The 15,385-nt window shown below is 38.7% G+C and overlaps 1 protein-coding gene across 1 annotated transcript in view; it reads left to right on the top strand.

Moving 5' to 3' along the window:
* The window catches only part of LOC117964157 (N-acetyl-beta-glucosaminyl-glycoprotein 4-beta-N-acetylgalactosaminyltransferase 1-like), a 144,879-nt gene that overhangs the window by 118,446 nt on the left and 11,048 nt on the right, over nt 1–15,385 (top strand). Inside the window, exons 8-11 of the mRNA XM_059002983.1 lie at nt 2,730–2,808; nt 8,902–8,968; nt 14,016–14,159; nt 14,795–14,904. Of these exons, the coding sequence (XP_058858966.1) occupies nt 2,730–2,808; nt 8,902–8,968; nt 14,016–14,159; nt 14,795–14,904 (400 nt within the window). The remainder of the gene's footprint in view (nt 1–2,729; nt 2,809–8,901; nt 8,969–14,015; nt 14,160–14,794; nt 14,905–15,385) is intronic.

Here is a 15,385-nt window from a genome sequence, read left to right on the forward strand (position 1 = left end):
AAAAGCAAGGAGAAAGCATTTGTTAGCTGGAGGTAGTAGAGACATAAAGGCTGTGAGTAGCAGGGTGTGCTCACAGCTAAAGCACTGGAATAGTGGTTACTTGGGTGCATGTTTCTTTTTGTTTGCATAGTTGTTTTGTTTGTTTAACCTTTTTTGTTTTTGTTAATAAATATGCGCTCTTGCACTTATACTGCACACCTCCTGTTTCTGAGTCTGCTTCCTGAGGGTAACCAGCCTGGGCCGTGACTCTACCCTTTCACAAATAGAAGAGCATAGCTATACTATTTATCACAGCAAAAGTAAATTTAAAGAGTAATTATCAGAATCTTTACATTTAAGTCTCTTGTTTGCAGCAGGTATTAGTTCCTCACCTGGTCCTATATCCTACAGTTTTCATCTCACAGTGCGCCTTTTTGACTGGACTTCAGTTCAGAACTTCACTCCCTCTGGTACAGATGTTTTTACCTTGTCCTTCCCCTGCAATATGACACTCCAGACAGTAGTTTTGGGTGTCTGGTTAGCTGACTGGGACATATCGCTCTTCCCACTAATATGGCACCCGACTACACCACTTTGCTCAGCTCTCTCCTTTGAAAAAACTCTAATTGGAAATTGAGAAGGAAAAAAACACAAAAGCTGTAACTGAGTCTCTGGTTGTGGTGTGCAGAGAGACTCTGGGGCTGCTTTATTGCAACAGCCTGAAGAACAATTAGCTGCGGATGAGTTAGCGTGACGTTAAACCCAGCATAGGGATCCCCACATGATCTCTCCATGCACTTGCCTGTGCGTCGGGTGCAGCTCGGGTGCAGGAAGGAAGCGTGTGACCAGATTGATATTAACAACACTTTATATTATTTATCAAGTACATCAGCTCATTGTGCAGTGTTTGGGATGCTGCTTGTGTTCACATTAAAGACACCATTTACCATTCAGTGGCTCAGTCCTTGTTTAATTTCTTATTTTGTGATTTTAACAATGAATGCGGCAGTTTCTTTCATTTCTAATTTCTTTACTTGCTCTGAGCAATTGTGTGCAAGCATGGGATTTTTGAATAGCACATGGCTTCACCTCAGCGGCTAGGATGTTAGTTGGGAAATTAAATCGAAATCTCCCTGTTACTGGTATTAAATGTCACAGGAGGTACACTCTCTTGGTTCAATTCAAGTCAGAGCCTTCAGTTATTTAACCAGGTAGTGAGAACAGAATCTTATTAACAGAATCAGAATTATTGAAGTGGGTACAGAAGAGCTTTATTGAGCATATTAGGATTAGGATTCCAATGGTATTAGGATTTGGCCAGGGCACTTTGACTGAGTGAGATGGGATACTTAACCTCCTACAGACTGGCTGGATATCTTCTGATCTCTGTGCTAGAGAGAAGCGAGGCTTAAATAAATATAGAATAATCTGTTATTATTACCCAATTTAAACCAGCCTCCTGCAGGTTGTGTTGATTCGCTGAGCCTCACAGTCCCGTTTTGTCTGATCTTCTAATAAATAGCAGTTTCAGGACTGGCATTCCCTGCCTGCAGTCAAATAGACATTACCACACAGTGCTGCCGCTTTACTACTATTGGTATTTTGCTAAAAGTAATGATGTGTGAACTGTAGCTGGAGACCAATAACCTGGAATAGCAGATGTGAAGCAATTGTGTATTATATACTGTAGATCTGTTTTTGATATATGTGTGTGTGTGTGTGTGTGTGTGTGTTTGCCTCCCAACACAAAACAGTTTGATTTAATCTAGCTAAAAAAGATACAATATATTTATAGGTGTTAACAATAAACACCATATGCAGGTCATACATTGAGGGCAGCAGTGTGGAGTAGTGGATAGGGCTCTGGACTCTTGACCGGAGGGTCGTGGGTTCAAATCCCGGTGGGGACGCTGCTGCTGTACCCTTGAGCAAGGTACTTTACCTAGATTGCTCCAGTAAAAAAAACCCAACTGTATAAATGGGTAATTGTATGTAAAAATAATGTGATATCTTCTAACAATTGTAAGTCGCCCTGGATAAGGGCGTCAGCTAAGAAATAAATAATAAAATAATAAATAATGTGATTGTACAGATGGACTCCTTTTTATGGTTGGTAATAAGATCATTAATGATGCATAATTCATATATTGTTAAAAGGCAAAATAGAAAGGAGATATAGTAAGAGGAAACATGAATTCAACAACCTTTATCACCTCTGTTTGAGGGGTGTAACAATTCATTGTGTATCCTGTGATATATATCATGGTAATGGTCAGGAATGAAGCAAAGTCCCTTATGTGTGATTTCACCGTGTGGCTGGATCAGAGCTTTTCAAAATGAGCTTGTCAGTTGTAAAGAGAAGCCTCTCAGTTGTCATCTTGCCTAATTTGCTTCTGTCCTGTCTGGCGACTGAAAGTGCTTATCGGTTGGTGTGTCTATCTCTTATTAAAGTATAGCACTGTAAATGTACGCAGTAGTTGTGCTGTTTCCCCATGCTTCTCCCCATGGCTAAACTGTGCATTCACAATGGTTTGCTAATCTTTTTACTGTGTTTTACTATACCTCTTGGCTTTATAATGCTTTGCCATGCGTTTACTGTACTATTCTTTTTCTATGATAATCTTTTACAAGGGATTACTAAGATACTGAATTATCTGCCTTTGAGTATGAAGTAATATCTCATTTACACTACAGTCAGGAAATTGGGATGTAAAATGGAAACTCTCTGATGTGTTTCTCTTACCTTCCAGCCTCATTTTTTCAAGACGCTACTACTTTGAAGTTCTTCACAAACAGGACGACAAGGGCTCTGACCACATTGAGGTTGGGGTGAGTATTCCGGCATGCTCTAGACATGAAAACCTCTATGTAGAGTAGGTTGACTGCTTCCCTCCCTCAGCTAGCACAATGGGGTGGACAGTTTGAGAAAGTGTAGTGAAAAATTCAAAAAAGTGTAAATTAAAGTAGTTTTCAATAAGGTACAGAGGAATTAAATAAAGTAATCTACTTGGTATCAATATCTGACTTACAGATTTTTGTTAGTGCTGCTTTTGGGTGTAGGTTTATTTATTTAATTTTTTTTTGTTGTAGAAAGAAACTGTTATTTGCTTGTTTCTTTTTCCCCATGTGGCTTGGAAACTAGCGATGCTGAGGTATCAAAAGGAAAGAGAAAAGCATTTTTCTGTCTTTTATGAGAATATATTTAGGCGCAGTTTGCATTCTCATTACAGAAGCTCCCCATTGCCATGGTAAGCTGAAACAGAATTAAAGACATTGCTACTGTGTACAGAGTCGCTCTTTCATAATTGTTAATATATTTCTTATACATACAGACTAGAGCTGGTGCCACAACTTGCTTCTAAGGATGGGAAACAAAGTATTTTTAAAATGAAATACTACCAGCCATTTATATCCCAACTTATGTTTACCCAATATCCAGCTAATTAGAGGACAATGTGTGATTCAATATATCATACATAATTAGAAAAGTACTATCTCTCTATCTGATGTTAGCATCAAAATTATTTTATTACACTATATTCCTGAATTACACAACAGCCATTATTTTCAACATTATTTCATGACACGTTAGCAACCAAAGCCACAGGTGCAAGTAGCTTTCTGTATGGAAGCGACTTCAGTATGGTTTGTATAAAACCTAGACAGAGAAAAAAAAAACATATTGATTGCTATTATAATCACAGAATGTACAGCACTTCAAACTTGTTAATTAGTTACAAAAAAATGGGACTTGCACTGGTGTCTTTATGATCTCAGGAGTTTATAAATCATAACTAAGGCTGTATTTTTTTTCACAGATTTCATGTATTTCTGTGCAGTGTACCCATTGCTGTGTAATATGTAGTTCCTTGTAAATATACTTATTTTTTTATCACTTAAAAGTGTTTTTCACGTTTTTGATAGTCTGTGTTAAGGTGATTTGTCCTGAGATCCGACGCTGCTCTTCAGTTATAGTTGCCAGCCATAGAAATGTGTAACACAAGACAGATCTATTAAAGTGCATGTAAAGTAGTTAGAGTTGGTGCTGTCTTGTGAATAGTTACAGTGGATCGAGATTCAATTTTTATTGCTGGCAATACATGGTGCTTAGTATGTTACATATTTCTGTGGCTAGCCATGTCATCTTATCATGGGGGAGGGGGGGGTTCTCAACGTTAATGCTACTTTTTGAGAGAGTTTGAGGCTAAGCACTGCTGAAGTGATCGACCGAGGAGAAGAAGTTCCAGCAAATAAGACCTCTAAATCAGGACTGACAGCTTCCGAGGGGTCTATCAGTTCTAGATTAACACATTGAGATTTAATGGCTCGTTTTATTACTCTTTCTCTGGCACTTCTAAAACCACAGTTGCCACAGCTGCTCCAGCCTGCTGTAGAGGCTGGAGCAGCTGTGGCACCTTCCTCCACACCTACTACTGCTGTGTGCAAAAAAAACTCCATGTTGTGGCTAAAATGGCCTCCCCTTTAAGCTGAGCTAAAATTACCTCCCATGTATTATTATGAACGGTGAGGGACAATAGCACTGGTTACAGTCAGGCATAGGGACACAAGCATTAAAAATAATGAGCACTGTATTCTGAAAAAGAACATCAGATAACTTAAAGAAAGCTGTGTTCTGTTTTCCCTCCTTATCACCTAGGAAGACAACCCTGGATTATAAAGACCCTTACAGTATGTGCAGTACCTTGTTATTACTAACTAATGCAGACGGTCCTTCCCCCTTGCGCTTGGTGCAGTGCTTCAGAGCACAAGGGCTCCATAGGGACAGACTGATGCAACACAAAAAGCATTGCTTCATTTCATAACCATTCTAATCTAAACTTCTAACTGGTGCACAGCCTTGTGATTCACATGCTTCATTCAAAGACAGGTTTATCTTGGAGACTGTGGTATTGTGTACTGTGGTTACTGTAGCATAGAGCCTGTGTGCCTCTGTGTGTGGACTAAAAAAATAAATACGGTTTTATGAGCTGTGTTACTTCTCTTTTCTATAGTGCTGCATAAACAGGCCACTATTTGCAAAAATGTAAGTTTTACTGCAGTTCCAATAATGTGACAAAGGCAATGCCAGAAAAGTTTGTCTGCTAGACTAAGTTTTACCTTTCCAATCTTGCAATGCTGAGAGCTAACGACAACACTTGCTCTCATGCACTGTTACCATAGGGATTTGACTGTTCCTGCTGAGGTGAAGACATCTGAACCTGTATGATAAAAAGTAATAACTGACAGCACCATAGGCAGCTCTGGGTCTGGAATAACAACAAAGTTACCACACGATGTAGAGCTCCTAGATATAGTCTTATTTCTATCTTTTTGTTGCTTCAGAGCACAGAAAAATGTACTTAATCGTCCCTGTGACAACAGAAGCAGATACTGTAAGGGGTGATAAAATAAATTAGGTGTAGATTTCTGATAAGTGTGATGAAAGTTCTTCCAGGTTTCTTTGTATCCTGTGGAATGGGTGGTACATGCAGATACTGTGAGTAATTATTTGTATGCCAGTGCTGGAGTGTTTGGGTAAATTAAGAAATGGCTTCGTGTGTTTGCTGCCCTAATTAAATTTCCTTTTCTCTCCCTGCCCGTGTTTGAACTGACTTGACTGAGCGCTCTTTGTGCTGTTGTTGTTGGAGGAGGGAGGAGGACACAGAGTTATCATTGGCTCAGAGTGTGACCCGGCTGTGCTTTTGGAATACCTGGGCGCTTTCCTTCTCAAATTGGTGCTCATTCAATTCTCATTATGTTTAGTTGTATACTGCTTGTGGACTGCTTAGGTTTAGACTGCTTGAATGAGACACGTTTAATTTTCAGAACCTTGATATACAGTACAAAGGGCTCTGTACTGATAATACCAACAGTGGCTCACTGTCTGAGCCACACCTGTTGTTTTGACATTTGAAATCCTGCCTTTAGCCTGGACCGCTTATTCTATCAGTATGGTTAGATATGTGTATAACGTGACCTAAATATGTCTACCCCAAGGCTCATTTGGGTTTATTTTAATGATCTGAAGTGGTGGATCGAAAAACAAACACCCTTTAAGACGGTATTAAGATCTTCTACATTTTAAATCATTAATATAGACCCCATTAAACTAGACGCAATGCTGTTGTATTGCATAGTATTCATTACAGCCCAATTAGCAGAGATTTTAAGTTGGCGGTTAAACAGACATAAGCTAAAATGAATGGCGTGCTTATAAAAGGAGATTTACAGGATGTGTTTAAGTTCAGCTTGTCTGTTTATTGCATGAATAAATTATAACCTTCAATGAAACCTTGCAGAGCTGATAGAGTGGCAATCAAAGCCATAAACACACACTGGAATTCATGCAATTATGATTTGTTTACTGCTAACTCCCTACAAGCCTGGATTGTATCCCAGGCACTCAATATACACTGTTTAAGGTTTGTAAGTGTTGTAGCTTCATCCATTGATCCTAGTCATTTTGTTGGAACTGTATTTATTGATCTTGAGCAACACAGTCAGTTGCTGACTGAACTGAATAATAGAAATGAAGGGTTTTTAACATCAGTCCTGCGTCCGAATGATAAATATTCAGTTGGTTGCTACAGGAGCTGCCCATGAGAACCCCCTGCCTTGACAATATTGTGAAGGGCCACCACAGGGTTAGAGTAAGAGTAAGGCAACTCCAGCCCTGAAGGACTGTTCAAGTGCAAGCACAGGTCTACAGGTCTCATTAAAAGTGCTTTAGGACCTGGTTCAATTTAATAATTAATAACTTGAAAGGTTGAAACAAAGACCTGGGTCGACATGGAGTAAAAGACTGAGAGTCAGGAGAATGTGGGTTGAATATTCCAATCCAAGCTCAACCACAGATTGCACATGTTAGCATGCAGGCAGACATGGAATGTGCAGAAACAACATTCCATCTACTTTGTACAGGTGAAGTTTCTTCTTGCAAGCCCTCAAACCTTCTGCTGTGTGGCTGCAGTATTTTAATTTTTACTTGCCTCATAAATAGCTTAACAGTTTATTCAATTGATACAAATTGTTCATTAATACCAGTTTAGAGATATGCCAAATAAACTGTCAGAATCATCTAAATCAATTTCAGTTTCTCCATTGTATTTTATTTAATATTTGTCAGATGTTTTAATAAAGTGGGTACAAAAATGGACATCACATTACAAGCAGTGTTTTAATACGGTACATTTTAGTCGTTCTTTACATTTAAACAATTGCATATAGTTTACTAGAGGACAAATACGTTTTGTATCATTAACTGGAACAAAACAGTTTGTGTTATTATCTAAAAAAGGCATGAATTGTCTAACTGATGAGAGCTATCAATTAGGCATTGCACTTGGTGTTTTTTTGTGTGCATTTGTATAAGACTGACTATGTTAAAGAAGAAAAATTTGGTGACGTTGGTGTTTTGTAGCTGAACTGTATCCCGTTACAGTTCCCCACGTTTGACAGGCTGCACAAAATGTCAGTTTATCAGCCGAGATAATTATTGGTTGTCAGTTGCATTGGAAATTAATTATATCCTGTGGTTTCTTAGTAAAGCCCAGCCACTTAGCATTTGACAGGTTGCACAAAACGTGACAATAAGCGGGTTTGTGAGATGAAATTAAGAGGTAATTTATCAAAGAAACTATGGTGCATGGCGAGTGGTTTTTGAAAAATTGTGATAATAAATGGGGTATGATATTAAGCAAGGTGCTATAAAATGGGTTCATATATATATATATATATATATATATATATATATATATATATATATATATATATATAAAAAGTTCAGAAATATCACCTATTTATAATTGAAGTCCCAGGTATTTTTCTTTATCAAATGGTTTGACTATGCAGTTGGCTGCTTCTTTGCAGAAAAAAAGGGGGGGGAAATCTGTAAAAGCTTTACTGATTCCAATTTGCTTGCAGCCCATGCATTGATTTAATTGATATACAGAAACACTGTCTCTGAGACAAGCACTTTTCTAAAATGAGCTGTCCTGAGTGATTATGCCTGGAACAATGAGAAGTGACACTGTAACTGCAGAACCAATTTGGAAAATGATGTTATGTGAGTTGATACTATCAGCACTAGCTTTGTTAGTATTTTTGAAGCTCCCTTCACTTGCGCTTGGGTCAGGGAGAGGTAATGCTTTTAATAAGCAGGCTGCTGTCATTTCTGCGTGACACACTCCCTGGGGACTTTGATGTTCATTAAGATGTTTTCTAATTCAGGACTGTGTTTTTGCATTTTGTGGGGAATGTGGCATTTATTAAGACGTTTTCTAATTCAGGACTGTTTTTATTGATAACATTCTGAAACCAAACGGGTTCTGAGTCTGTAGGAGCCAGAGTTGTATTAATTTAGTTATATTGTAGTTTATTATTATATTGTAGTTTATTTATTAGTACATTGTGTGCAGCGTTTCTTACCAGAGTAGCGATGTCATTTCAGCTTGGCTCTGGTAGCTGACCTGAAATATTGGCAGCTAAACCACTTGTTCAGTTTTGATTCAACTATGCATGAGCATTTGTTATAATGTACTTTTTTTTACAGAAGCTGCTTTGAAAAATAGTTAAACTGTCTAATACTTTTTTTGTATTTGATTTTCTAAAGGCTCCAGGAGGGAATTGCTTTCAGAAGCTGCTGCTCCTGGGGTGAAAGGTTCCAAACCCCCTCAGGGCCCTCTAAACTCGAGCTCCATAAGAATGCAGCTTCACAGGCAGCAACAGTGTTAATCTTTAGGCCATCTGATCGGGTCTTGGCTTTTTGCCCACAATACCATTTCTCCCGGCGAATGAATACCAGGATTACATTTTATCTTACCGGAAAATCTATCAGAGTCAACAGTCACCTAATTGATTTTCGGTTCGTTTCACTTTTCGCTCACATTCTTTTTTTTTTTTTTTCTCTCTTTTTTGTTTCAGTGGCGTCCTTTTCTCCCAGGACTGAAGTTTGAAGTTATTGATTCCCCCTACATCTCACTTTATACAGGTAAAGCCAACACTGCTGGCCCTTTTGGGCAAGGGGGGGTGGGGGTTGAGGGAAAGATTGTGTTTGGGGGTGATGGGGAGGTGGGGGAGGTAGGTGAGGGGCACAGCAGTATTTCCTTTTGGGTGTAGTGAAATGGAAATGTTTCAAAACATAACTAGAAGTTGAGTTTGAATTGTCTGATTATTATAGTTAAATTCTTAATATGATATTTTCAACGGAAAAACCATAACAAATTCAAACTCTACCCCTCAATTTCTGTGACAACAAGGCAGAAGAGCATTACACAGGTTATCACAGGGCATCTGTTATGATATTATTTTAGTAGTTTAGACTTTTATTAGAAACTTACAGTATATACAAAGTTACATATTCTGTTGGGAGATATATGTAAAATCATAAAGTACCCGGGGCATTCCAATAAACAGAGGTGTTAGCGAGTATCTAAAAATATGTAGCCACTTTCAAATGTTAGTAATTTGCTAATGTTTTGGTTCAACGAGCATCATTTCCCCCCAGGCAGCTACTGTTAACTTACATTGAAACTAAATTACATTCCAGCAGAAAAAAATGATAATAGCCACAAGTACCTTTATTTTAATAAGGCACGTATCAGATGAAGGAGAGTGGTTCAGTATTAAAATGAGTTTCAGCTCATGCATTTTTCTATTCTTAAAAACACGCATTTCTGTAGGGCTGCAGTTTAAAAAAATACTGTTTATACTGAGGAAAAGATCTTGTAACCAGAGGTCCCTGGTTCAAATCCCGGCTCACTCACTGTCTCACTGTGTGACCTTGAGCAAGTCACTTTACCTCCTTGTGCTCCGTCTTTCGGGTGAGACATTGTTATGAGCGACTTTGCAGCTGATGCATAGTTCACACACCCTAGTCTCTGTAAGTTGCCTTGGATAAAGGCGTCTGCTAAATAAACAAATAATAATAATAAAGAACCTGTATGGTTACTATACTAGAAAATATTACTTACTGTTAATGTGGCCTTCTCTATTCATTTAAAAAACAATTCCCTGTGAATAGCAATGCATGTTGATTTTGATTACATGTTTTAACACTGTGGTTAAAAAATGTCGTCAAGATTGTAAGACATCAAGGGTCTTAGTCCACAGCACAGACTATCCAGTTCTGAATTGAATATTCCATTCCTGGGTCGAGTTAAAGGAAGATTTTTTTATAATTTTTTTCAGAATATAGGTATCGGTAATAGTATTGCTATGTTATGGTATTGAAAGTGAAATAGGTATTTAATTTAAGTGGTTTTAGTTAACACTTCTCTATAATTATATGATAGGTCTCAAATGCTCAGTTTGTGGTTTGCTTGCCTTGCTATCAGGAAAGCTGTTACTGTTTCTTATCTTACAGTATGTCACTTCCCCTTAGCATTGTCTCCAGGGTCTCAAAGCATGTGGCTGCATTAGGAGTTAATGGTAGGGTGGAAGGCACTGCAGAGATAGGGACAATTCCACCCTCTAGGTGAAATGACCAAGCGCAGTACCAGACATCATGTCGTTAAAATGAAAATATGGGTTTGCTATAACAAAACTACACATCTGAGAGCTATATAGTCAATACGAGTGAACCACAGATTTGTGGAATTATTTTGCTACCTGCAACCACTTTAACAAATAATGGGACATTCAGACAGCAACATGATTGATTGATTTTCTACACAGGGCTCTGCTGTGGATTAGGAATTCTTCCAACAGATCTGTATAAATCCTTGTGTGAAAATGCACAATGCTGCAGGGAGATCTTTAAAATGCATTTTAATTATAGCAAAGACACAGTGATGTTTGGATTTCTATGACTGCCCTTCTTTTAATTTGAACCTGAATTAACAAGCTCTGGGGTGGAGAGATGTGTTACAGCTTGAAACATTTGTGTGCACTCGCCAGGTCATTCTGCGCATCAGCAGCATGTACACATCATGAATCATTCCCTGCATATCGGTCTCCGGAGATTAGATTCCCTTACCTGTCTAACCAGCACTTAACACATACTGCACAGTGCATGGAGAGCTGGGAGACCCGGGTTCAAATCCTGCAGTTTCCTTACTGCGTTTAAAGTTTTGTGGGGGAGGTTTAAAAACGATGTAACCTTCATTTTCCAGAACTATGTAAATTAACAGATTTACTAATCCTGCAGTAATGGTGCAATAAATTGTTTTTGTTGGACAGTGAAACCAACAATATATTGGAGGAGCCGGTACATATCTATATTAAGCTACACTTACATTTGTAGCTCAATGTCCATTTGTTATGAAATTTGTATTGGATGTTCCTTGGCTTGGAAGTTCTTTTGGAGCAGTACCTTGCTTCAGGATTCTTCAAACATGCTTTCATATGGAAAAAAAGCAGCAAAACAGCCTGGCTTTTCTTTGTCTTTTATCTTTTTATTTACACTGCTGTTTCTTTTCATATTGGAAGTGCTTTAGTCCCCAATTAAAAAGTATAGCACACTGTTTATTATGTTGTTCTTTAGTGACATTTAATTAAGTTTAAGCCAGCACTGTATGTATAATTAAGTGCTTAATAAATGTTAGTGCTAGTTCAGGTTGGGTCATAAAGTGGAACAGCTCTGTCTGTATAGTTGTAGCTGACAGCGCCATCTATTGAACAGTTATTGTATTGACAACAATGCAGCTTGATTCCCAAGAACACTCATTGCTGATCTAACCTGTGTTATGTATATTTAAACTCTGTTTAATTGCATGGAGTCGGGACCGGACAGACGCCATGCAATTACCCATAAAGCATTAACAGAGTATATACGAACAGTATATAACCATTACTTCAGGACTTCTTAACTAATGGTATCAATAGCGTCCCTCCATGGCTTTTGCTTTCCCAGATCTGTGTCGTGTTGAGCCTGGATTCCTGCTGTTCTGCCATTCGTCGAGAATCTTCTCCCTGTTCTTTTGAATTCGAGAAATTGCGCTTTGATCAACATCAAACTCAGACTTCTGACTTTGTTTATTTTCTAACTTTTTTAAAACTTCAACTCATTGAGCTAAAATAAGTGTGGTATACTTCCTCTTAGAAGCCGCCATAACTGCAAGTCAAATTGTTTGTGGTCACGCGGTCAACTCCTCAACCAATGCAATTATCAGAACTAATTCTACAGTTGTGAACAAAATCATCTTTCATGCAATTAAGTAAATTATGCAATTATCAGATATGCATTTCAGCGGAGTGCAATACCATGTAAACAAATAACACATTTTTGGTACTGAGAAATTGCAATGCATTTAAATGGTAAATGCTGCTATTTTTATTTTATTTCTTAGCAGACACCCTTAACCAGGATGGCTTACAATTGTTACAATTTGAAATCACATTATTTTTACATACGATTACCGATTTATGCAGCTGGGTTTTTACTGGAGCAATCTAGTTAAAGTACCTTGCTCAAGGGTACAGCAACAATGTCCCCCACCTGGGATTGAACCCACGACCCTCCAGTCAAGAGTCCAGAGCCCTAACCACTACTCCACACTGCTGCCCATCTGATAGGCAATTAAGTGGAGTGCACTGTATATCCAAGAGCTGCTTCTGAATTCAGGTCACCTGAAATTCAGTTTGAGTTTGAGTAATTACAATAAGAACGCCACAAAGAGTAGTAGCACACTCAATTTAAAAATAAATAAATAAGGAAATGTAAATTGAAGCTACTTTCTCTCTGAAAACAAGCCAGTAATGGGACTGAACAGAGATTTGAACCCAGGCTACATCAGCTGAGTATGGTTCCCACCTCCTGTGGGGGATCTTACCACAATATCAATCCCAGTGCAACACAATCAGAACCCAGGAAGCTGGAATCAATATGTGGGCACAGTGCAGACACCCTGCAGAATCAGAATTTCACAGCACATCAGGACAGGTTTCCTGTCCCTACTGTCAGCTTCTGAAGCTATTTCCTCCACACCTCCTGTACAGAATCAATCTCTGCTCAGCATAAAAGACTCTTCGAACCTTTCTTTCGCTTGGCCCTCGACCTCATTCAATACGCCGCTCCAGGCCTCTGCTTCAACGTTTCCTAATTATACACATCTTCCCCATCAGGTTCTAGTCTCAGATGTATAAATCATGCTTCTGTTAATGTAACTCAGAGGCCCCTGCTCAATCAATAATATTAATTAAACACTGCTTCATCCAGCCAAGCCTACAAGACAGTTTTGATAGCTTTTCATAACTGGGAGATAAGCTTTAATGAATGAGCACAGCTCAGAGTCACGCTTTAGCAGGTTGCATTGGAATGAGGAAAATGAGTTATTGTGGGCCTTTCCTAACGCGCGGAAAGAATGGCTGTTGCTGCTCTACAGTGCTTGTTTGTGGCATCACAAAAGAAGAATCAGCACTAGGAACAGTGGTTTTCTCCCTTGATAATTAGTCTCACCTAGCTCGACTTTTAATTAATTAATCCATAATTTAAACTGTAAACGCTCAGTGAAAAACAAAATCCGTCACAAATGTGTTTTCGACCAAGTGTCTCATCCACGCTACAGCACATGATCAATTAGTCACAACACAGGTGTACTCCTGGGAATAATGTTTGTTGTTCATGGAAACATAGACACATCCAGATGCATTATACAACTTGGTTAGGTCATTCATTACTTATCTGAATCTGGGTATATAAGGAGTAATCATGCATAACTATAAAACACCCAACGTTAGAATATGCTGTAACAGACAAATGTTTCTTTTAGTATTACTATAAATATGGAGGAACATGTTAATATGTCCATCTGTCACATGCATATTTACTGTACATGTACATTCAGTGGGTGTATGTCCTGGTGATCTACTTTTCCATTATACTAGTCGCTCTTACTTTGTGTTTGCAGCCATGGCAGTAGGTTACTAATATGCTTCTTATTAGTCTTATTTTGGCTTTGAAATATTTTTTTCAAGGTTAAAAGTTTGATGCTTCTCTGAGACAAATGTTTTGTGTTAGCTGGCTAACATTAGCTTTTTTCCGGAATAAAAGTCCGGAACCCCTTTGAAATGCAGTGTTGCTTGTGACTTGGTTTCAGACGAGGCCTCTTTGAAGATGAACAGCGTGGATCACATCCCACAGACCCACGCAAGCCACGCCGGGCCACGACATGGGGCGTCACAAACTGGGCAGCACGGAGCCGACATGCTGAAACCAGATGCCAGGGACACCTTCTTCCTCAGTGAGTCTCTTCAGCTTCTGACAGACAGCACACAAATAACCATCCACTTTTATAATTAACACTGCACTGTAATTATTCACATAAGTGAGTCAGTTGAAAGCTGACAAGGCAAGGGTTTAATCAAACCCTGAGGGGCTGTGTTGCCTTTGACTAAATACTGATAGCAAAGTATAGAATGAATGTGTGAGAAACAACACTAGTTTATCCAGATTGGAAGTGTATATTAAAGAAAACCTGAACTGGGTTTAAAATCTTTTCATATACTGTAGAGTAGCAAACGTGCTGTTTCCATGCCAACCACACTGGCGTTTGAATTCAGTGCGTGATCCTCGAAGCAGCAGGGAAAGGATAAGGTTTGACCTTTCTACAGAAAATTGAGAGTGTATTGAGAGAGAACAGGTTTGACTGGCAGGCTCAATTCACTGACATATTTCAATGCACTTCTAGATCCTAGACTGTGAGCACCTGTATTATTTTCTACATTCTGTATTTCTCTTTGGTTGGGTGCTATTCCAAAGCCTGCTCTTATCAATGCAGATCCTTTGATATGGCTGTACATTCTGCTCTAAGGGCAGTCTTAGTGGTTGTTTAGACATCCTCCATTCAATGAGTATAATGTTGTGTTTTTTCTGCAGCTCCAATGATAGAGCCGTCTCGTCTGGAGAATGTGTTGCCAACTTGCCTGTACTCTCCCACCTATGTTGTGAAGGATTTCCCCATCGCTCGCTACCAGGGCCTGCAGTTTGTAAGTGTGGCTTATTGATTGCACTGTGTTATGCTGTGGTAAATGCATAGCAAATTAGTAAAGACCAATGGAAAGCACAGTACCACCTGGTAATTGTTCAGAATACGCTTGGGAAATGTATGGTAAACTGCAAAAACAAAAAATAATTTCACAACCAGTTTCAATCCCAGCACCCCATGTGATTGTTCAAGACTGCTGTAGGCTCCTTTTAACAACAGTTTACTGTATGCAAGTTTCACCAATATCAAACTTTGTTTAATTCATTAAAAAAAAACATTCCTTATATAAATCATGTGTTATAAATAGAGCCTGGTATTCCAAGCTTTTGTGAGCATTTGGTGCTGTATTATTCACTCTGTCTGAGTCAGTGTATTCAGAATTGTAAAGATCCATGTCTTCTTTGTGTGTTCAAATAAAGCAACACACCCCTTGCAGAAATGTTCTAAAAAAAATGCCATTGGTGTGTTCCATTACAGGACCT

The sequence above is a fragment of the Acipenser ruthenus genome, chromosome 28 (assembly GCF_902713425.1).
Source record: "Acipenser ruthenus chromosome 28, fAciRut3.2 maternal haplotype, whole genome shotgun sequence".
Lineage (NCBI taxonomy): Eukaryota > Metazoa > Chordata > Actinopteri > Acipenseriformes > Acipenseridae > Acipenser > Acipenser ruthenus.